Below are 23,501 nucleotides of genomic sequence, written 5' to 3'. Positions count from 1 at the left end.
CTGACAACTATTTTAAACACCTATGTTTACTAAAAATCTAGATCCACTAAATGACATGTTTTTGGACACTCATAAGGTCAATCAATGGAATCATGAGGTTTAGGTCTGTGGTTCATGGCTCTCGAGAATCAAAGCTCCTGAATGAGTGCCATGGAGTCGATGAGTAGTTTGCTAGTAGAGCCCACTATATGGAGAACATGAGAATAGGCAGGCATGTATTCTGCATGGACATTCAACATGTCTGTAATGTTCATTTGCATACAAACATTGTTAGCAAGTGTCAGGTGTACCTGAAGTGCCATTAGATGGGATACATTTCAGCAGTGTTTAGTGATACTTATACTTGAACAGGGACTGTCGCAGAGAAAACAATGGGATTGTCTTGAAATGAAAGGAAACGGACAGTGGTGACCTAATGACCATATATGGAGTGACTTATACCCACACAACTCTACGAGTAACAAACCAACAACAGGATTTGTTGACACATTACACAGAAGAGCGCGGATTAATGTGCTAGCTTCAGAAGGTTGCAATGTGGTAGTTCAGGGTAAATAAAAATCAATATCTATCTTAAGGTGTCAAGAAAATAGCTATGCTATGTGCTAGCTTTAGAATGTTGCAATGTGGTAGTTCAAGGTAAATAAAAAATATCTATCTTAAGGTGTCAAGAAAATAGCTATGCAAGTTCCGGTCTTGGGGATGTCAGGGAAAAGCCATAGAGAAGGAATAGTGACAGCCAATGCCACAAAATTTTCAGCCACAACATTTTCAACCTCAATATTAGTAATCAAGCGTTCAAAGAATGCCTGCATACCCCTTAAATAACAAACAAGCTGCAGGGCCCACACTAGGAGAACAACCAACGGAAACTGGAACCGGGGGAGGACTGTGGAGGATAGGGCTCCTCAGCTGTTTTCCATAATTATTTCAAACACCGAGGCAGACCAAGGGGGTTACAGAGTGGGCTATAACACAGTTGTAAGAAACTGGCTCTATATATACTACACCAAAATGAGGTATAGTGTGTGTATAAAGTCCAAGTGTCCCCAGAGGTAGGCAGAGGTCAAAGTTAGATAGAACCTTACTCTCGGTTTGTGGTATAGTGGTCAAGCAGTAAGGCAATATAAGAGGACAGTGTTAAGCATTTGATGTACACACTCAGTCAGCAAATTAATTCATACAATCAATAACTGAACTCTAGGCCAATTGTGTTTGTATAAAAATATATACGGTTTCATTTTTAGAACTGTCAAGCCTGGCACAGGAAAGCATGAAATACTTTTCAGCAATACGTTACTGGATATAGAAAAGTTTGAAAATGCAATAGAAATTGTACTTTGTTTGATTTACAGGGAATGCAGTAGGTTGCAACACTTGGCAAATACAGTACATTGGAATGAATAGGTTTTGTTCAGTAAATTACAGGTAAGTTACTTTTTACGTTACTTTTCTAACTCAGTGCTAGATACCTAGATTCAGCACTGGGACATTTCTTGCAAACGGGTATGAAAATACGTTTTGGTGATTTGTGCGATTTTTAAAGAATATTTTTAGTTTTCAAAACTCCACACTAAAAATTTTTGGAAGAAAATTGTCAACGTTATTCTAGGAGGGAAAAACAAGTTAACGGTTCTCAGGTAAGTAATCAACTGTGGGAGTTAGGTTTCTGGGGTTAGACTCAGGAGTCCCCAAGGGTCAGTGAGGCACTGTTGCACCCTCAACAGCACCAGGGCGGCCGGGTGCAGAGTGTTGAGGCCCAATGTTATTCAATGGGGCATAGGGGGCCTCCGGTTGGTGGCTGCTGTCAAGCAGGCCACTGGATTGTGGGATCAAAGCTCCTAGGGTTAAGGTCAGGGCAAATGAGGAAACAAAGTAGCACAAAAGGTGCACCCTCAGCGGCACTGGGGTGGCCGGGTGCAGAGTGCTGTTTTGACGTCTGGCACCCTGTTTTCTATGGAGAACCTCCGGTTTGCAAAAGCACTGCAGGCAGGGAGATGAAGGACTTCTGGGTGCGACCACCACTTGGAGAGGTAAGTTGGGAAGTTAAGGGTTGGTAAGGCACCGTCGGTTTGGGCACACAAGGCCTTGGGGTGTTGGGTGCAGGGGTGCCTTTTGGGGTTGGATCTTCTTACCAGCTCCTGGTCGCGGTTAGGGGGGCCTTCTGGATTTAGGCTGCAGGCGTCGGCTGGAGGCTTGAGGCAGGTCAGGGGTCGCTGGATCTCTGGTCAGGATTGGCGGGGTGACCTCCTCTTGGTTTTTTCCACTCAAGCTCGGGCTGGGCTCGGCGGGTGCAGAGTGGGCTGGATTTGCGGTCTCTGGCTGGTGCCAGAAGCTGCCGTTTGAACAAATCCGGTGTTCACAGGCGATGCAGTCTTTAGAAGTGAAGGCAGGCAGGTCCTCCGGGTTTCTTGAGGTTGCTGGCTGCAGGACACACCGGGGTTTCGCAGGAGCAGGCTCGAGGGGGGAGACAGGCCAGTAGGGCTGGGGCCAAGTCAGTGGGCGTCATCCTCTTGTTAGCTCTGCATGGCTCTTCAGTCCTCCTTATCTTGTTTCTTGTCTGGATCTGAGGAAGCAAGGTACAGGGTGCCCCTAAATACTCAATTTAGGGGCGTTACAGGTAGGTGAAGGGCAGGGACCAATGGGTCCCTTCCCTGGGGTGGGTACACCCCCTATTCTGCCACTCTCCAGTGGGAGGGGGGCAGGTGCCTGTCCCAGGTTGGCTGGATCCCCCCCCCCCCCCCCCCCCATTCTCAAGATGGCTGGGACTCGAGGTTTTGCTTCACCTCACTTCGCCCCACCTGAAGGGTGCAGTTGGCAGAGGTGGGCACACCTCTTCCTCACTTGTTTTTCTGGGCGGTAGAAACAGTGGGGACCAGCTGCTGAAAGCAGCAATTGGAATGGAGAGGCTCACAAAGGCGGCATGCCTTTGAAGCCTCTCCTTCGTGAACCCTGCCCATCCTGGGGTCGGAGGCTTGGCACCTCGTCCCAGGATGTGCATTGTTTCAGGCCCCTGAGAGCAGCAGCTCTCGACCCAGGGGTCCAGCAACATGTCTGGTGGTGGCAGCCTAGGCAGTCACTTAGTTCACTAGAAGTTGGTCGAGTTTCAGGGGGCATCTCCAAGATGCCCTCTGTTGTGCATTTTACATTAAATCCCACACTGGCATCAGTGTGGGTTTAATGTGCTGAGAAGTTTGATACCAAACTTCCCGGTCTTCAGTGTAGCCATTATGGTGCTGTGGAGTTTGTAATGACAAACTCCCAGCCCCATATACTCTTAATGGCAGCACTGCACTCACAGTGCCCAGAAATGGATTTGGGCACTGTAGGGGTACAGGGCTCATGCACCTGGACCCTCACTACTGGCACCCAGCTAGAGGGGTGACTGATGTATGCCAGGGCAGTGGTTTGTGGGCAAGGCACACAGGGATGTGTGCCATGTCGACTGTTCACTTTGTTCTGCACCAAGACATGCAGCCTGCCAAGGCAGTGTGTGAGTGTCAAGGTACAAGACCTCCAAGGATGGCACAATAAGTGCTGCAGCCCTTAGAGGCCTTCTCTGGTCACAGTGCCCTGGGTACCTGTGGTACCATTTACCAGGGGCTGACATATGGCCAGAGATGCCAATTGGGTTTAGGCTTCGATGCAGTTTTAGGGAAGGAACATAGGTCCTGGGGACCTGATTAGCAGGATCCCAGGGCGCACTCAGTCAAAGAAGATCAGCAATTCAGCAAAAAGTGGGGGCATACCATGCAAGAAAGAGGGCACTTTCTCACAACAGTGCAGCACCAAAATGCATTAAATTACAGAGACATGATTGAGCACCAAAGACAGGCTGGCAATGTAAAAATGTTTTTGGTCAGTTATCTCACTGAAATATCTGAATAATGTTAATGCATGAAATATGGTCAATTCAATCTTACTTTCCATCAAGTTATACTTATTCTTGCAAATGTCTCAGGCCTGGAATTACACCTTTATTTAGGAAGTATGTACAGTTGCACTGTGACTTTATGGAACATAATCAGGGAGCTGCAAGTTGGGGGAAGCAAGTGAGGCGGTGCGGACAGGCTAACTTCCTTGTTCAGGAACCACAGGCAGAAAAGACCCACCCACAAAATTAAAGTGCAGTTTCTTGAGAAGACTAAAATGAAGGCAAGGCCTGGGCTATGCATAAGGTGAAATACCTATTTTTCATACACTACATGAACAAGAAATGAAAAGTAATCCTTAAGGACTACCCTGACTAACATGTCACAGGTCTTTTAAATTGTTATCTATTTTTAAAATTAATTTCTTGAACGTTTCCTAGCAAGCTTTGATGGCAAGGACAAATGAACTACCGACGTGCTTCAAAAAGTGTTTTGATCTCATAGTTGAGAACACTTCACTTTTTGATGAAAAGTGCCTTTGAGTTGGACAGAAAACGCTTCAACTACATAAATACAGAAAACAAGTAAATGTGTACATACGTCTACATCCATTGGGCCCAAAACCAAATGTTCCTGGGGCACATCTGTCGCACTTTCTTCCGACAACATTAGGACGACACTGGCACTGTCCTCCACTCGAGTCACACACGGAACTCAAGGAGCCTTGAGGATCACAGTCACAGGCTGGAGACAAATTAGATGTGTGTCAAAATTAGTAAGCAATACATCATTCAGCTAAATAAACTTAAAATCAAAAGCATTTTGATTTAATAGCAGTTTGAGAGCATTCACTTCAAATTATAATTAGTTTACAATTACACGTACAGTCAAGACGCGGTGTTTGGGATATTTTAAACACTACTTTATGTTTAAGATTCCTAATATTTGTGTTTATGGATGTTTGTCACCTACAATAAATGGATGTTATTTGGGTTTTTTAAAGAATCCATCAGTGTGATGTTTGAATCAAAGTCCTCCATAAACCTACCCAGTGCTCCCTGGTGCATCAGGGAAGAGATACTGAAGATGATATTTTTACAGACATCTGTCATGGGTGTTTTAACAACACTGCGGCTGTTCTCAAGGCATCGATATCTCTGAAAAGTTGCCCAGGCACTGTTCGTGATCACCTCATCACCTGCACCTCCCATACTAAATATCTCGAGAGACTTGCAGTGGGGCATAAGAACCATCTGTGAAAATGACAACACAAAATTTAGAAAACGAAAACACTTATCAGAAATCAGCAATGTTAGCGACACCACAGAAATGTTATTGAAAGACTTCCCCTTCTTCCTCTCTTAATCCATGTGGCTTTTCACCTTCACCCAACTCTTGAGCTTTAATCGGGGCAAACCCGGTCTTGGGTTGTTTGTGTACATATATAGGGAGGGCTAGACCTGGCAGTTCGGGCTGGAATGTTCTTATTGGAGCATGGAAAAGACAGATTTGCGTATGGCTGGGTCCAAACTGAGATGGCATGATGCGCAAAAGAACGATGGGTTAGAATGCTACGCAGAGCTATTGCCAGTGGTTAGACTTGTTGCTAACATTTCCCCATCACCTTTTATGTTTGAGACTGTTCTACATGTGTTTTCTTCTTTACCTGAACATTTAAAGAACAATCTTTAGTAAATGTATGTAGGAAATAGAGGTTGGCTGCTGCAAATGTCTCATTAGGACACTACCCAAGTGTTTTAAAATAGTTACCTTTTCTTGCGTAGAACCGTCGTGTTTATTCTCCGAATTTATGCCGCCTAATCCTTCACATATTTTGATTGTTACCACAATCCATTTGGCAGTGGGAACTTACGTTAAAGGTTTTCCTCTGAATAGTGGTGATCAGGCTACACACCATTGTTGCATTTGTCTTACATTTTTGGTTTCTTCGATATAAGGGTATAATGGACTACTGTATGTAATAAGGTGGACTTCATTAATGTGGAGATGAAACCGTTGATAATGTTGTGCTCTTTGTGCTCTTCATTATTACGTACAACTCCAAAAACGTTGAATTTTAAAAGTTATTAATACATGCATTATTTAATTTATCAAACTGTACCTTAAAATTCCATTAGTGCCTTCTTAACACTTATCTATAAACCCATTAAACCTCAAATTACCCCTTAAAGCTACCCTTCCCTCAAGTGTTTAGTTTGTAGTAGAATGAGTTCTCGGGCCCATCTTTATGCTCCAGCTGTATTTATTAAAGAAATAGGCATGTTGAATAGCAAGGCTGCATAATGTTGAAGTCACCTCATGCCTTTTTAGTACTTAACACTAACGCCTATTTTTCCCACTATTGCAGGGCCCTGCTTTCTCCCTTCGTGTCAGTTTTTCTATATTTCTTTTCCTCCTTCTTACAAGTTTGTGTGTTTTTCTCTCTGGAGTCTCTTGGTCAATTTTTGATGAGGAAAAGTAACTACCACTTCCCAAAAATGAGTGCTGGTAGGCCACACCAACAACCACTGGCTCAAATCAACAACTGCTTCCCTGAACCCTAAAAAAAATACTTAGTACAGCATAATGCTACCCTCCCTGAGCCCTAAAAGCCACTAACTACACCTTAATGTTACCAATCCTTGAATCCTTAGTACCAATAAGGCATTCTTGAAAGGATGCCTGTCAGCTCAAATTATTTTGTCTGCCACTATATGGACAGATATAGGAGATGTCTGTAACAGTGACCATTTAATTTATCCATATCCTGCTGCTCCCTTGTATGGATGGGCTGAGTGTTCAAGGTGATCAAGGAGAAACTTGCCAAAGGAGTATGTTTTTGCAGGTTTACCCCCAACTTTTTGCCTCCATTTTGACCGCTAGACTGGTATAATGTCAGCGAAGTGCCCTGAGCCCTGCTATACAGAACTACATGCATGTGCTTTGACCCTCAAAATGGCGTAGTTTAATTGGTTTGTTACCAATTGGCGTAGCCTAACTTACTTTTAATTCCCTAGTATATGGTACCAGGAGTACCCAGGGCCTGCAAGTTAGAGTGTCCCCCAGGGACTGCAGGACTCGTAGTGCCCCCCCTAAGTGGGACAATGTAAATCATGGCTCCCAGTCTGCAGACTACAGACTGGAAGGGCAGTTTAAAACTGCAAACTCTACTTTGCCAATTAAAGTAATAGCAAAGCCCAAACCTCCCTTTTTAGGTCTCGCCTACGCAGCGCGCATGCGCTACATAGGAGGACCTTTAGCCGTCGTTCTGCTCTTTTTCGAAGCACATACTCGTGCATGTGGCGGCATGCACCTTGCTGGAGCGCGCAGAGGCGCGCCACAAGCATGTGCTTCGAAAAAGAGCAGACTGCTCTCCCCAGCGCGTGCGTGCACCACTCGCGGGCTCACCTCCTGCTCCCCCCTCTCTCCCACAATTCACTTTGCAAGGAATACTGCCCAGGGCCAGCAGAAACAGGCAGGCCGGTCTGTCCTTTCGCTCCCCTGCTGACACCAAAACCTGGAGAAACGTCCTTGCCCGGCTCACGTCCTTACCCCCATGCACTTTCCCAGTGCATGCCTAAAGCCTTCCTGAAACCTCTGAAAGTCCTCGCGTTCACTTTCCTTATATCCTTGCATCGCTTTAATTAAAGCCATTAAATCTTTTAATTGCAAAATGTTTCACTGTAAAAATAAAACAGGCACATTGTCCATTTCAATAAAAGCTAAGCACAAAAATGCAGCCTTTGAAGTGAGCCCACCACAGAGGAGCCCGGAGCTGAAACTGTAGGGGTTGGGGCTACTGCCTTTGATGACAGCCCCCCCTCTCTCCTGCCCCAGCGCTGCCCATTTGGCCTCTCATACATCCCAAGCTTCTGTTTAACCCCCCCCCCCCCTCCGTGCGTATTGTATTTTACTTTGCGGGGACAGGGAATGTAAGTGAGATGGATCAGGCTGGCGCCGATCCTCCTCCAAACACCTCAATTTAACCCCTGCGGGTGACGCCGTCGCTTTCTCTCACACCTGTTTGTACGTCACTTTCGGCTCTGCGCCTCAGGTACACCGATTAAATCCCGACACAGGCTGCCGCCTGCGTGCTGCGCCACCAAGCAGCTTGTTGTGCCGCTGACGGTGTGCTGCGCCACCATCTGCCGTTCCAGGCCTCCTGTGTTGCCAACAGCGCACTTAAAGTGCATACATTACATGCACGCTCGCCTCTTCCGTGCGGTCTCGTCTTGCTGCCAGCTGTGCCACCTTCAAGGGCTGCGCTGGTCTCCTCAAGGAGCTGATTTACAGTAGTACCTCTGTATTTTTTACCAGTTTATATAAGGTGTCAAACCCTACACCTCAATATACTTTTGTTTGAAGGTAAAACTGGTTACATCCAACTTATTTTATTGCACGTTTGTGACAGATGGAGGCCCACCTAGACTGAATTTGGGGGAGGAGCAGAAGTGCCTACAGTGGAGTCTCCGCTCTAAAAGAAGCTGGTCTAAATTTAGAAATAAGAATTTAATAAGCATTGGCAAAACCAACAGATCTTGTCTATGGGCGATCAGGTGGGGCTAGACACCAGGAGGGCGAGTGATAGGGAACGGGACGGTAAAAAAAAGTGCTATGAATGTAAATGTAAATGTATGGATACTTGTATAGCGCACGACTACCCGGAGGCCTCTCGGCGCTTGTACGAATACCGCTGTGGAACCCATCCTGGCTTTTCCCTGTGAGGCGTCCACTCCTGGGCACCCCCAAGGTGAAGGCCAGGCATCCTTAGCGTTGTGGGGGCCGTTGTGGAGATTAAGCAAGCTATTGCCCAGAGTTGCAGAGTGGGACTCCATGATTAGAATGGCACCGAGGCGAGAATTATCAGGTCCGTGGAATTTTTGAGCCCAAGACCCGCCGAGGCGGGGAATTGAACCCTGGTCCCGGGCTAGACCTCTGCATCAGGGTCTGCCGCTCTAATCATTGAGCCACACTTCTCCACTGAAACAGCCAGCTCTGGCTGCGTCAGTGCTTTTTAGGATTTGCGCGCATGCGCTGCATAGGAGGACCTTTAGCAGTCGCTCTGCTCTTTTTCGAAGCACATACTCGTGCTTGTGGCGGGATACACCTTGCGGGAGCGCGCAGGGGCGCACCACAAGCACGAGTATGTGCTTCAAAAAAGAGCAGACTGCCCTCCCCAGCGCGCGTGCATGCACCACTCGCGGGCTCACCTCCTGCTCCCCCTCTCTCACAATTAACTTTCGTGGCCGCTCTTCTCGGCCCAGCCTCTCCTCCCTCCACTCAATTTCTGCTAGTCACACGCCAACGCGAGTATAAACAGTCACTTTAAACACATGCGCGACAGGCCTGTTCGGCTGTAGCTGCTAGACCTATACCTAAATTACAAGTCGAAAATGCAAAATGATGCAGTTATTTTTTTCCAATCACTCACAGAATTCCCGTTTCTTGCATAGTGATTGGAGGATCTTAAAAAGGTTTTAAATGATTTTACGTGTTCATGTTTCTTGCCTGCTTTTTTCCCTCTAGCACATTTAGAACGTGACACGCAAGCATTGTTTCGGGTCTGTCTGCTGTGTACTGCTTTCTGCCGGACTTGGGTAGTTCTATTTTAACAGCGCTGTGTGTCTCCCCTCATTACTGTTTTATTTCCGTCTCCCTGCTACTGCCTCGAATGCCACAGCTGCTGGCCGGGATAATAGCAGAGCCCGCTTTCATCTCTGAGTACACTATCTTTGCCGTAGAGGATCCCAAGCGGTCTAAGCCACAGACTGGCAGCGCGGTGAGTCCCGCCCGCCCCCACCCCGCCCTCCCCGCAGCAATGCCTGTAGCTGTGGGACGACAGTAATTCTAGGACGCAAACTAGTACTGCTGCTTCTGGCTTCTAGTTTCACACAGGTCTGCTGTGCAGCCCCCTCTTCTCGCCTCCCTTGACCTTTAACCCGTACTAAGATTAGCTCTGCTGTACCCGCGTATGCACTGACCTTTTAACAAAAATATTAACATCTGCCTACCTTTCATGAGCAGCCGTTTCCTGCTCTATGACAACATAGTCACGGACGCAGTCCTAAGCCTCGACGAAGACAGAGTGCTTTCTACGACTGAGATAAGTGTGCAACGCCCGCTGCTGCGAGCCCTTCAGCGTGCAGTGAGTGTGCACTGCACCACGATCACAACGGGTGTGTTCAACTTGTCTCTCGGTTGAGTAGGTTCTCTCCTCACTTCACTGTCTAGCTCTCTGCTTGCTGCCTAGTTTCTCCCTCCGCTCCTTCTCTCTCTCTCTCCGGCAGTGCTTCATTTCATGTTCTTCCTTCTCTTCCCTCTCTTGGGTACTACTTCCCTTCACTCCTCTCTGTCCATCTTTCGATTGATCTTTCTTTTCACTTGACTGTCTCTTGAGCTGCCCGCTCACATCCCCCGCTCAGCCCCTCCACTCTTGCCCCCCCATTCCACCTTTTCATTTCCTGTCCTGCTTGTTTTTTTTTCCCACATCCCTCGCTCTCTTGAATTACTCCGCCTCTTCCACTGTTTGCTGCCTCTCCCCCTCCCTCCTCCACAGCCACATCATATTTCTTCACACACTCCATGTCCTACACTGTGTCTCATGTGACATCATGCATCCACACCCAGCAACAAGAGGACATGTTACACAGACTTTTCACATCGACCGAACACAGTGCAGGAAGGACGCTTACACCACCCACTAGCCCCAGTCAATGCACTCACTCACCACCATGCTGAGCACCCTGCAAGCCAGACATCCCAGATACCCCCTATGCACACCTGGAGTCCCCAGGCCACACCCATAAAAACAAGCATTGGCATAGCCAATAGGTCTCGCCTTTGGGACCTTAGAAGTATTTAGTTATGCAGCACACTATCCTTACTGCAACAACATTAACTGTTGCATGGCTAAACACTTATAAGGTCCCAAAGACGAGACCTATTGGCTATGCTAATGCTGGTTAATGTATGCAAGTCAACCCTACGGCAGGCTTAATGAGCCCTTGGGCAGAGTGCTGTGTGTGAAACATGTACTTTTACATGTTCCAACAGTAAAAAAATTAAATTGTCATTTTTACTGAGGAGAGGTGAGAAGCCCCATTAGTAAGTATACAGGCTGGCACCCCAGCCCTGCTAACTTCTGAATGGGACTACTAACCTTGGAACAGTTTTAGTATCAAAAGAATCAGTGCATTAACTCCAATGTAATGGTTAAATCGAATTTTATGTGATTTAAGGGCAAAGTACATCTTTAGAAGTTGCCACTTTAGTTGCCCAATGGTTACAGTGCCCATTTACGGATTTACATGGGGCTTGTCCCTCAGACAGCTTTCTGCCCTTCTGGGGATGCGTGCCAATGACTACCAAGAAAGGACACCATAGGGTCTGCATGCGAGAGAGGCGTTACCTCCCACCTGCAGGAAACACAGGTGTTTGCCTAAAAGGCAAGCTAGAAAGGATGAGTCGTCTTTTGAAGGGTAAATGGGTAACACTTAGAGTAGGGGAACCTATTGTTAAGGCAGACAAGCAGGCACTGGGGACAGGAGAGAAGTCAGTTGTCAAACGAAAACTAGGGAGCTCTGAGTGTTGAGCGAGGGATCTCGCCATGTTGGGAGCGGGCAGAATGGTGCATCCTGGGATAGCTAGATGGCACACTTCCCAGAAAGAGGTCATCAGAAGGGAGGGAACCTGGTAGCCCTTTGACTACCAACCAAATCCTACCTTGAGGGCATTTTCTGAAGACAAACATGGCAACCCTGGCATCCACAACTCGACAAACTCGAAGAAGGCCCAAAGAAGAACTGCCCTGCTGCACCAAGGGACTAGACAAACAAAGAGGCTGCACCGTTAAAGACTGCACCTGCTGCATCTGGTGGCTATTGAAGAAAGGGACTGTTTTCTGCTCAAGGAGAAAGTGTCTCCAGAGACCAGTCAAGTCATGAGAACTCAAAGGGCCAGCTGAGTGGACCCTGTTTGCAGCGCGGGGACACAACAGCTGAAGAAGCCTGCTGGGCAAGTTGGTAGTCCAAAGTCTTCAAGTCACTAACATCTCTGCCGTGCAGCCCCAAGAACCGATGCACAGAGGTGCACCCACGTTTGCTGAACCCAAGAGTGCTGTTGGAGAGTTGCTGAGACCCACAGAAGGAAAGTTATCAACCTTGGAAGGATTGGCCTGTGACAGCGACAAAGGGGACTGGTAGTCCAGTGGCAACTGGTCTTTGACCACACCAGAAAGTACTTCACAGGACGTTGACACTGCACCCAGGACCCCCTCTCCATCTTCTTGAGTGTTATCGCAACAATTTATTATTGCTTGTAAAATCGATATCTCTGGAATGCTCCGGTGGATCTTTTTCATTCGGTGCCTCAATTCTTATAAAAATACGGTCTATTTTTATAAGTTTGTGTTGGATTTCTTGAGTGTCGCATTGATTTCGTCAATTGTGTTTGTGATGTTTAAATGCTGAACACTTGTTCCTCTATGTAAGCCTTGCTGCCAAGTGCCAAGGCTACCAAAGGTTGAGCTGCGGGTTTGATGGACAAAACCTTTGGGTCCTAAAGTTGTTGGTAAGGGTATTACACAGTAACATTGTATACCACACTATGTAATACACTCCATTTCCACAGAGTGGCAGAAATAACTTCAGAGCTAGTAAGAATTCCTTGAGCACCAACTTGCTGCTGTGTAACAAACCCACTCAGTATAGTTACTTCATATGTATGCGAGAGCAAAACAACCCAAACTTAAAACAGATAGCGAAATCGAGAGTAACTCACATAGGAGAAACAAAATGGGACACCGCATGAATACTTTCAAAACAAAGTATGTAATAATACAGAAGGCCATCCTTAAAATAATGATAGCAGACATATTTGGTTTCCTAGGCCCATGTGTGATGTGCTACAACAGTCAATTAATTTTCTTGGAATTCTGGTACTTGTATTCTTGTTTATTCCATTATAAAAGAGGACCCAGAATTCAAAGAAAAAAACCTGATTGGACTAGCACACTACAAATGGACCAGGGAAAATTGGCATCTATGTATCAGTGGTGAAATGTGGAAAGCAAGAATTTACATGCGCCTAAACAATCAACTGCCATAACTTGCCTAAAATGAATATTAAATAAATCTTTGAACTGGCCATAAATGGATCATTGTACACATCTGACAGACCATGAGATCTACATTGCGGTTCTAACATAAAAGGTTGCAGAATTAGGGTTACACTGTCTCTATTTATACTGCACTAAAGTGAATTATACTTACAGAATCTATCAGAGTGTAAGGGTTTTCAACATCAAAATTAAACGAGGAATATCGCGGCAACTCTAGGCGAACTGTGTAATTCAATCCCTTTTCAAAGCAAACTGGTCGTGGAAGGACAACATATCTAAGGATAGAAAAAAACAATATTCACTGTGGTGACCAGCAATAACAACTGCCCTACACATTATGTAGAACATAAGAGTCGATTCGCCTAAGTTTTATGCAGCCATTTCCTACTGACCTTGAACTCGGTGGCAAAGACACAACTTGATTATCATCATCAGGAACGGTATTTCCACATCTGCTGCTGGTAAGAATTTCGCCTGGGCGAATTACTGTGATCACCGCCTCTTCCCACTGCTCTGGCAACTGAAAAGATGGTCTAATTAGCTTGTGTTCCATGTTTCAAGGCAATACTTTTAAAAACATCAGTCCAGATGCAATGCTTGCAATTTGTCCACAACTGCGTGCATTCCAACATAATTAACTACAGTTACATTGGCAAGACTTAAAGAAAATGAGGAAAGATCAAGTATAGGACAAGATTAACTACAATGAGAACACTAGAATGATATGAGCTTCTCTGAAGACCATGAGTAGACGAGGTCGAAAATGAATGGTATAGGCTTCCGGCTCCAATATTTATCTCTGTTCTTCTCCTTTATTTAATTTAGAACATTCTACCCTCAGCGTGCCCTTCTGCTGTGGACTATACCAGTCACTGTAGGCCTTCTCCTCGAGCATAGGCTCAAGCCTGCAACGTGGACCAATATCTGAGAAGATCTAATGAGCCGTATAACTTTTGAAAGTTGGCTACAATGCTATATTAAGACATTCTTTTCAATGCTGAGACTTCTACAAAGTATCCGCTTCCACAGAATGTGGGCTATAAATTCTTTTAAAAGCCCTGCTCCAAAATCAGGTTTATAATGAGCTACTTATTGAAAACCTATCGGCTGTAAAAGCGATTTTATGCAGGTTATGAGTGTTTTGCTTCCTTAATACAGTCCAGTATGTGTTTGTAAATGTGTTTTCATTTGAAAAGTGAAATAGCAGATTAGAGTCCACAACAAAAAACAGCTCAAGTTTGTAGGTCAGGTATAAGCCAAAAACAAGCACTACTGTGTGCCTGCATATTCCATAACACTGCAGAACATGCAAAAAGGTACAAAAATACAAGAACAATATGAAAAAATTAAACAAAACGATGGACAAGATAAACATGACAAACAAGAAGAAAAAAGTTGAATATGAACAAGTAAACATTAATTAAGATAAGCAAACCAGTTGAACGAGCACATTAAGATGTATAACAAAAATAATTACAGCATTCTGCTGTTCACTGGTTATAGAATTAAAGAAATCAATGGTCATTTACCAATCTCAGAACGATGCGCAGTAACTTTTAGGAAACAAAGATCTCTATCCCAAAAGCAATACACAACTGAGCAGTCTTACTAGTTCAGTAGCTATCTCACCTGTGGTTCATAGCGAAATACTATATCATACTCCATTGAATGAGGAATGTTGTCAACATAGAATTCCAGATATGATCCTTCAGGCATTCTCACAAACCCTACTCCAGTCCAGGAAGGACTTCGATCCTGGGGGTGCTGGCGCTCCACAATGCTTACTCCCTATGGAGAAGGTAGAAAATAAGGAACCTCTTAGTAACTCCCAACTGAAAATCAGCAAATTCAGTAATTCCAGCTGTTCATCTACTCACTGGCCCAAAATTTGCTTCCTCCGCTTCGTATGTGTAGTGATCCAAGGCAATGAAGTAAAATCCAGACTCCACTTGATTGCACTGGCGTCCAATCATGTGTGGTCTGCACTGACACTGACCCGTCTCTGATGAACAACTGCAATGGTACAAGTTTACAAATCATTAACATGCAACCAAACTAGTTGGTTTACATCTTACAGTATACTGGTGATCACCGAACCTCTGATTTTCAATTCAATTTATTATCTCATGCACAGATACCAAATCACTTGTCTGTATAATAAATATAAACCATTTAAAGATCTTGCAAGTCCACAATCGGCCCAAAAATCGATTAGTTAAAGATCTAATGGGTCCTAAAGGGTGGTACTGTGTCAAACAACTTGTACGGTTCCCATTTTAAGTTAAATGAAAATATGAAAACTACTCAATTATGCTATAGTCATCACACGTGTCAAAACAATCGTCTTTTAACACGAATGATGCAAAAGTAGGATTTACAATTTCAAGTTTAACCTTCTCTAATGCACATAGGCCACATTATGGCATTGTTGCAATTGTACTTTTCAGATTTAAATGAGTCTTCCTGGGAAATCATTACTCAATGTCAAATAGTTACATCTAAACACCACTCCTTCATTGATATCTGGAGCAGAGAAGTATAGGTTCCACTGAAACGGTCTTAGATTCTAGCACCCAAGGAGATCTAGGACAAACTTTAGCAATGCAAGCAGCTGCAAAGTTTGAGTGGAGAATGGGTTGAGTAGTCTCATATGAACCAGCAGAGCTATACAAGTATGTAGGAAGACCCGAGACTGTAATAATAAAGGACTATTGGTGTTCATTCCCCCAAAATAAGCAATTAGAGATCTCCATGTAAACCTTACTCCTTGCTAAACAATGACTGACCTATTATTAATGTTAAGGAGCAGCTTTGCTTAGGGACTTAGCTGAAATGTTTCTGGAGATGCTCTGGTCAAGCAGACCCAATAAACTGAAGGAAACATTAGGTAAGTGAGAATGCCCAAATAACTAATCATTCAGGTTATTTCAGGAGTGGACACTGGATAACAAGCATTTGCAATGCAATAAGTCTCGCATTTACGCAACTGAGCTTTTGACATTGTAAATAACAATGCTTTTTATTTTTGTTTTTAAAACATAAATAAAAGGCATTGTCATTTACAATGCCAATAGCTTAAACTTGTGTAAATGCAAGACCTATTGCATTGCAAATGCTTGTTTGAGGCTACAAGCAGCCGATGTCCATTAAGAGTGAAAACACCCCAGGCCCCAGGACATTGGCAACAGCCTAAATTACACTTTGTTTCTATTTTTCTGGGGGGTGTGGGGGGGGCTTGATGACAGCAGAGTGCCTCCTAGGTAGGTCTCGGCACGAGGCCCGCCCTCCTCATGTGTGGCATTAATTTGTAAGTTGGCAGATATGAAATTGGACAGTAGTGACACGTGTTTTTTTACAGCATCTAGAAACAACAGATCTGAGCCGCCATATAAAGAAGTTATAATTGCTAATTAAAGGGGAGGAAGGTAACTCCTACCACTGATACAAGAATAGGAAAGCGGGTCCTCGACACCATGAATAAAAAGAAAAAACGGAAAACTGACCCACAGACGATTGGGGAGGAATGCAAGCCACACTACCACTACAGAAAGGAAGTCAAGCACAGCCTGCCTTCAATAATGAAAGATGGTTTAAGACCGAAACACCAGTGATGGATGAAGTAAGACCACCCTGGTGGGCCATACTATTATAGAACATGGCTGGTGTGCAGTCTGCTACAAGCCATAATGTACCCCGTGTCATTTCTTAGAAGCCCAAACTCATTCCGTGAGCACTTGCTTTCCCCGCCCCCTCTCCTCATAAGGGTCATTGTACACAACCATGTAATCTGCGTGTGAATCAGCAGCCTCATATGCTGCAACAAATAAACTGAAATACTATGGTAGAATGTACGTCATAGAAATAGGTATGACATAACATACGTGTAGTGATGTGACTCAGGAATAAACATGTTCATTGCACACTTCTCCATGTGCACGTTTTTATTTTCATCATTATGATATGCAGACAGGAGTGTTAATTCTATGACTTCACTTTATCGACCTTGTCAATAGAGATGGGCGAACAAATCACTGCAACTGGAGTATTTATCCACTCAACACACTTTCTTGCTCTTTCTTGTTGCTCTGACCGACAATGAGTTATGTTATACACGCGCTGACAATGTCACAGAGCATCGTGATGAAAATATACCAATGAAAATAAATATTTCCCCAAAAAAGTGTATGTGCTTTCATCCTAATTGCATCATAGCTAATTCTCAGGTGCACATTGAAAAGAGGCTGAATCAGGAACTGCATGTGGGCGTGGCTTAACGTCGAGAGCGCCTGACTTTAAAGCTGGGGAACTACGTTAGAGTCTGGCGGGAGGCTCAAACATCCTGTGAAAATTACGTAATCTACCCGTGCCTAAAAATGAATGTTTCCCTCTGTAATGCAACTGGTGCTCATGTAAAGCGCTCAGATACCTTCTGATAGAGTTTGCGCTACATAAAACTGCTAAAAAAAAAAAAAAAAAAAACCACTATCTGAACTTTCGTGGGTTTAAAAAAAACTGCTGTCTCAAGCCCTATCGTGGGTAAACCTGGTGCGTAGGGAAGGTTTCTACTTCCTTCCTAAGTGTGGGGTGACAATTGACTAATTTATTTGGGAAAGGCGGGGGGATAAAAGCTGATGACCCCCCCTACAGGGCACAGTTTGCTGTAAATGTTGCAATTGCCTTTGCCGATGAAGTGCGTGATTGGTTCTTGCACAGTATCTATTAGCACGTTGTGTGACCCACCTCTTTCTAACCAACTATTTCCTACCATCTGCAGATATACCATTTGCCACTGAAAGTGCTCCATTCACAAAGGCACCGTCCCAGCAGGAGTGTGAGCCCAGGACAGAGGACGCCCAAAGCCAGACAGTTAAGCGCCATTTTGCCGTTATGCACTGCGAATTGACTCTTCCTGGTCTAAACATGCCACATGCAAGTAATGGTAAAAAAAAAAAAAAAGTGTCGCCACAGTAATTATAAAACGCACTGTGTCAAGCTGCCAGTAAAAGATCCAGTCCTAGTGGGTGGAGCCAAAAGAGGACAGGCTGGTAACCAGGAGGGACTAAAAAGCCTCGGTTGCAATCATAAGACACCGTTTAGCATAAGCAATGACGTAAAATGACGCACACCAATGGAAATTACGGGCGGAGCTGAAAGTTAACTTCTTAAAGTATATTGATTCCAAGAAGCCCTCGCAGAGCGAGCAGCGTATGTGTGCTGCAATGTCAGGTGCGACCTAAAACAGTATTATGTGACTGTGCCTAGGAAGCTGGCTCTGTATACACTATATCAAAGGTAGGCAGAGGTAAAAGTAGATAATATCTTACTCTCTATTTGTGGTAGTGTGGGCCAGCAGTAAGGCTTTATCAGAGGGTAGTGTTAAGCATTTATTGTACACACTCAGGTAAGAAATGATGTCACACTCAAAGACTGAACTAAGACCAATTTGTTTGTATAAAAATATTATTTAGTCATTTTATTTCTGGAACCACGCCAGGCTTGGTGCAGGTAAGTGAAATAATACTTTTGCATGTGTAATGCAGTTCAATACAATTGGAATGCAGTTGGATGAAATTGGGTTGATTACAGGTAAGTCAAAAATCAAAATTACTTTACAGTTACTTTTGAGATTACTTTGTACGTTACTTTTCAGATTATTTTTTAAGTTACTTTTTCTACTCTGATATATACCTACATATCACACTGGGACATTGCCTAGAGAAAAGGTAAGTAATTCAGTTTTTGTAGATTTGCAGTTTTTCGAGGTTTCATACAAATCAACTCCACCCCAAGAACAATTTTCACAGAAAAGCAGTCAACGCAATCCTATGGGAGGAAGGATGTTACTTACCCAGTAAACATTTGTTCTTGGCATGTAGCGCTAAAGCACACGATTTAGTACAAGAAGGAAAGCTCATCTCCAATTCCTCTATCAGATGTGCCTTAGATGCTGCCGACTCTGTGGCTTGAGAGATTAACACTAGTGTGTTACTCAGGAGACACCTGGTTAAGGATTTCTGCTTTCAAACCAGAAGTCCAGCAATTCATCTTAAATACCCCGTTTGATAAAGAGCATCTTTTCAGGCCTTAAGTTGATCAGGCATTAGAAAAAATGAAAAAAGACACTGAAGTAGCTAAATCTATGGGAGCTATACAGTCTCCATCTAACCGGTGCTCCTTTTGTTGCTCCTTTTATCATGGTGGGTCTAAGACGATGTCCTCAGACACCAATGCCTCCTTCTATATAGGCAACAATCAACCTTCCGCCACAAGAGGTTTCTTTAGAGGAGGCAAGGGTAAAGGAAAGGGTTCCGTACCCCGTAACTCTCCTTCCTCTAACAAGCAGTGACTTACCTACCCCCTTTCCCTAATCATCTAACACCTGTTGGGGGACGACTTCTACAATTCCTCCCCATCTGGCAATCTAGAACAGACAAATGGGTGTTCGGAATTATCAAACATGGTTATTGCCTGGAGCTTACCACCAATCCTCAAAACATTCCACCTCATGCTCACAAAACTGTCACCAAAACATTTGCACCTCCTCAAACAGGAAGCTCAGTCTCTCTTGCTAAAAGGAACAATAGAGACAGTACCATTACAATGTCAAGGGTCAAGTGTTTACTCCCTGTATTTTTTAATTCCCAAATAGGACCTCAGAGAACTGAACCTCCACATACTGTCATAACATTTCCACATGGAGACACTTCAACAAGTGCTTCCACTTTTACAAAAAGTAGACTTTAGGTCTACTCTAGATTTAAAGGGCGCACATTTTCGCATTCCAATTCACCCCGCTCATCGCAAATATCTCAGATTTGGGATAGCGGGTCAACATTTCCAATTCAAAGTACTACCGTTTGGAGTCACCACTGCTCCCAGAGTGTTTACTAAATGCCTGGCAGTAGTTGCTCATCTGAAAAGACAGCAAATCCACTTCTTCCCCTATCTGGACAACTGGCTCATCAAAGCCAGCACTTACCAAAGTGTCTCCAACACACTCAAGCCACAATTCACTTACTACATCAACTAGGGTTTACAGTGAATGTGCTGAAGTCCCATCTGCATCCTTCAAACACACCAACTTATTTGGGAGCCACCATAGACACTCAAGAATCTCTAGCCTCTCCCAATGCAGCTGGAATTCACAGTTTTCAGTCTCTTCTCACTCAGTTTCAGTCCAACCACTCATTACGAGCCAGAGTCTTCATGCAACTGCTGGGAATGATGGCTCTTGCATCATAACCGTACCCTATGCAAGACTTCATATGCATCCCCTTCAAGAATGCTTAGCAAGTCAGTGGAACTAGTCGCAGGATCGATAAACCGATCTAGTGTTGGTAGACAGCTGCACCCATCACTCTCCGCAGTGGTGGAACCCTCAAAGGGGGGCCCTTTATCGACCCTGTTCCACAGACAGTGCGAACAGCAGACGCATCGCTCACTGGTTGGGGGGCTCACTTACAGAATCACGCAATCCAAGGATTGTGGAGTCTAAAGCACAAAAATCTCCATATAAATGATCTAGTTTCTAGCGCTCAAAGCCTTTCAAACTCAGCTTGTAGGCAAAGTTGTCCTAGTCCGCATGGACAACATGACAGCTATATACTATATACAAAACAGGGGGGGGGGCAGGGGGAGGGGAAGGGAGGACACACTCTCCAACTGTCACGCCTAGCAAAAGCCTTTTGGAAATGGACTATACACCACAAGATGCATCTCCTGGCATAACAACTTCCAGGGGTAAACAATCAGCTTGCAGACCTTCTCAGCAGACAGAAGCAGCAAATCCATGATCGGGAACCTTACCCTCAGGTTCTCCTCTTGTACTTTTAGGAATGGGGATTTCCTCAAATAGACCTGTTCACCACAGCAGAAAACGCAAAATGCCCAAGCGTCCCCTCCACGTTCCCACACTGCTCTCCAAAGGCAATGCCCTATGGGTTAACTGGTCAGGGATATTTGCCTGTGCTTTTCTGCCTCTACCACTCATTCCACTGGTAGTTCGGAAGCTCAGGCAAACATCCCTCACACTAATTCTCATAGCTCCAACATCGGCACGTCAACCCTGGTTCACCACCCTGTTGACGGGTCAATAGTACCTCGCCAAAAGCTGCATGATATCTCCAGTCTCCTCACTGGGAGCCATGGAGAAATCAGACATCCAAATCTTAAAGAACTCAACTTGGCGAACTGGCTCCTGAAGTCATAGAGTTTGGTTATTTACACTTACCACCAGACTGTATGAATATGCTAAAAGAAGCTAGAGCAGGTTATGCAGCAAAGTGGAAGTGATTTATTATCTATTGTAACAATATCAATCCTCTCGATGCTTCTGTACAGATTATGTGTTACATTTACAGCAATCTGGAATAGCATACACATTTACTTACATCTAGCAGCAGTAGCTGCATAATTACAAAACAGACAACACTTATCTCTAGTCAGAGTACCAGTGATTAAAGCATTTATGGAAGGGTTAAAAAGAGCCATACCACCAAGAGTCCAACCTGCACTAGTGTGGCACCCAAACATAGTACTTACAAGGCTAATGGATCCACCATTTGAACCAATGCGTAAGTGCCAATTACAATTCCTCTCATGGAAGGTTGCATTCCTCATCGCATTAACTTCACTGAGGTGAGTTTGTGAACTCCAGGCATTAACTATACCAGAGCCTTTATTTCGGCTTCATAGAGACAAAGTGGTTCTTCGCACCAATCCTAAATTTCTCCCTAAAGTAGTTTCTGCCTTTCATATAAACCAATCGTTGAGTTACCTGTGTTCTTTCCTCATCCTGATTCTGTAGCAGAACGAGTTCTACACACCCTTGATGTTAGAAGAGCTCTAGTATATTACATTGAATGAACAAAAAAATTTCACAAAACAAATCAACTTTTTGTTGCTTTTAGTCCATCACACAGGGGCAATCCCATATCTAAATCAGGCATTGCATGATGGATCAGGAAATGTAACCCAACATGTAATCAGAAACCAAAAATAACTTTGCTAATACCCCCTAGAGCACATTCCACTCACAAAATAGGGACTACTATGGCCTTCTTAGGAAATATTCCCCTTGCTGACACTTGTAAGGCAGCAACATGGTCAATACCGCACACATTCACCAAACACTACTGTGTAGATGCGTTAGCAAGGCAACAAGTTGGTGTAGGCCAAGCAGTACTTAAAACACTGTTTCAGACAACTACAGGTTTTCCTCCGCTTTGGGAGCATACTGTTGTACAGTCTATGCAAAGCATGTGATCTACAGCTCACATGCCTCAAACAGATAATGTTTCTTACCCAGGAAGCACCTATTCTTGGCATGTAGAGCTGTAGATTCACATGTGCCTACCCGTCTCCCCGGTCTCCTGTGGTTGTTGCAGTTTATCAGTTTACATGCATGGACATCTCTATTCTACACTTACAAACGCTATTCCCAACCTCTGTGGGAAAACAATCTAACATTGGAGTTGATGCCCATGTGCACTATCACCGAAAGGAGGAGTCAACTTACCTTGTGACTGGAAAGACTTCTTCGAAGAAGAACAACTTGCACAAATCCGGACCCGACACTAGATGGCAGGAGTATGCAAAGCATGTGATCTACAGCTCACAAGCCTCAAACATGAAGTTATCGGTTTACAGGCAATACTTGGTTGTGGGAGTTTGGTTTCTGGGGTTAGAACCAGGGTTCCCCCAGGGTTGAGGATGCACTCTCAAAGCACCCTCAGCGACACTAGGGGGAACGGGTGCTGAGACCCAATGTTATCTAATAGAGGATAGGGGGCATCCGGTTTGTGGCTGCCCACGAGCAGGCCACAAGGTTGTGGGAGCAAAGCTCCTGGTGTTAGGATCAGGGCAAAGGGGGATCCGATTTTGCATAAAAGGCCCACCCACAGTGGGACAGGGGCGGCCGGGTGCAGGGTGCCGTTTTGGCATCAGGTGACCTATTGATTTCAAATGGGAGTTTGGGCCGTAGGCGTCTGATGCAGTGGTGGTTCCAGGCGTCTGGTTTCTTTGTCCTTAGCAGGCTCAGAGTCTGTCTTGGGAGTTTCTTTTGAACACAGTTGCTGTTCACAGGAGATCCAGTCTTTGTGGAAGAAAGTCAGTCCTCCTAAGTTTCTGGAGGTTGCTGGCGGCAGGACAATGCGACTTTTTGCACAGGATCTCTGGAAACAACATACGGGCTGGAATGGCTGGGGACAAGTCAGTTGTTCTCTGCAGTCTCCTCTGCTGAGCATCTTCTTTTGTCCTTCTTAGGTTGTGGTTATCTGCCTTCTTGGGTCAGGGCTGCCCCCTAAATACTGTATTTAGGGGGCATTTTAGGGGTCTCCAGTACAGTAGCCAATGGGCTACTGACCTTAGGGTAACAACATCCTTAGTGTGCTCACCCCACGTGGGGGAGTGGGCACAATCCCTAATCCTAATTGGAGAGTGCCTGCATCCGCAAGATGGCAGGCACTGAAGAGTGGGCTTCACCACGCCTCCCCCACCTGAGGGGTGGGGTT

General features: G+C 44.8%; 1 protein-coding gene across 3 annotated transcripts in view; it reads right to left on the bottom strand.

The window, feature by feature from the left end:
* LAMB1 (laminin subunit beta 1) overlaps positions 1-23,501 on the bottom strand; it is a 359,541-nt gene that overhangs the window by 186,811 nt on the left and 149,229 nt on the right. For all 3 annotated transcript variants that reach the window (XM_085654111.1, XM_085654112.1, XM_085654110.1), the window contains exons 13-18: positions 14,868-15,003; positions 14,620-14,778; positions 13,383-13,510; positions 13,142-13,265; positions 4,921-5,125; positions 4,473-4,616 (exon numbers count right to left, since the gene is read on the bottom strand). In XM_085654111.1, coding sequence (XP_085510237.1) covers positions 4,473-4,616; positions 4,921-5,125; positions 13,142-13,265; positions 13,383-13,510; positions 14,620-14,778; positions 14,868-15,003 — 896 coding nt within the window. The remainder of the gene's footprint in view (positions 1-4,472; positions 4,617-4,920; positions 5,126-13,141; positions 13,266-13,382; positions 13,511-14,619; positions 14,779-14,867; positions 15,004-23,501) is intronic.

Source organism: Triturus cristatus, chromosome 4_1, assembly GCF_964204655.1.
Source record: "Triturus cristatus chromosome 4_1, aTriCri1.1, whole genome shotgun sequence".
Lineage (NCBI taxonomy): Eukaryota > Metazoa > Chordata > Amphibia > Caudata > Salamandridae > Triturus > Triturus cristatus.
This window is presented reverse-complemented; position numbering and strand designations above follow the sequence as displayed.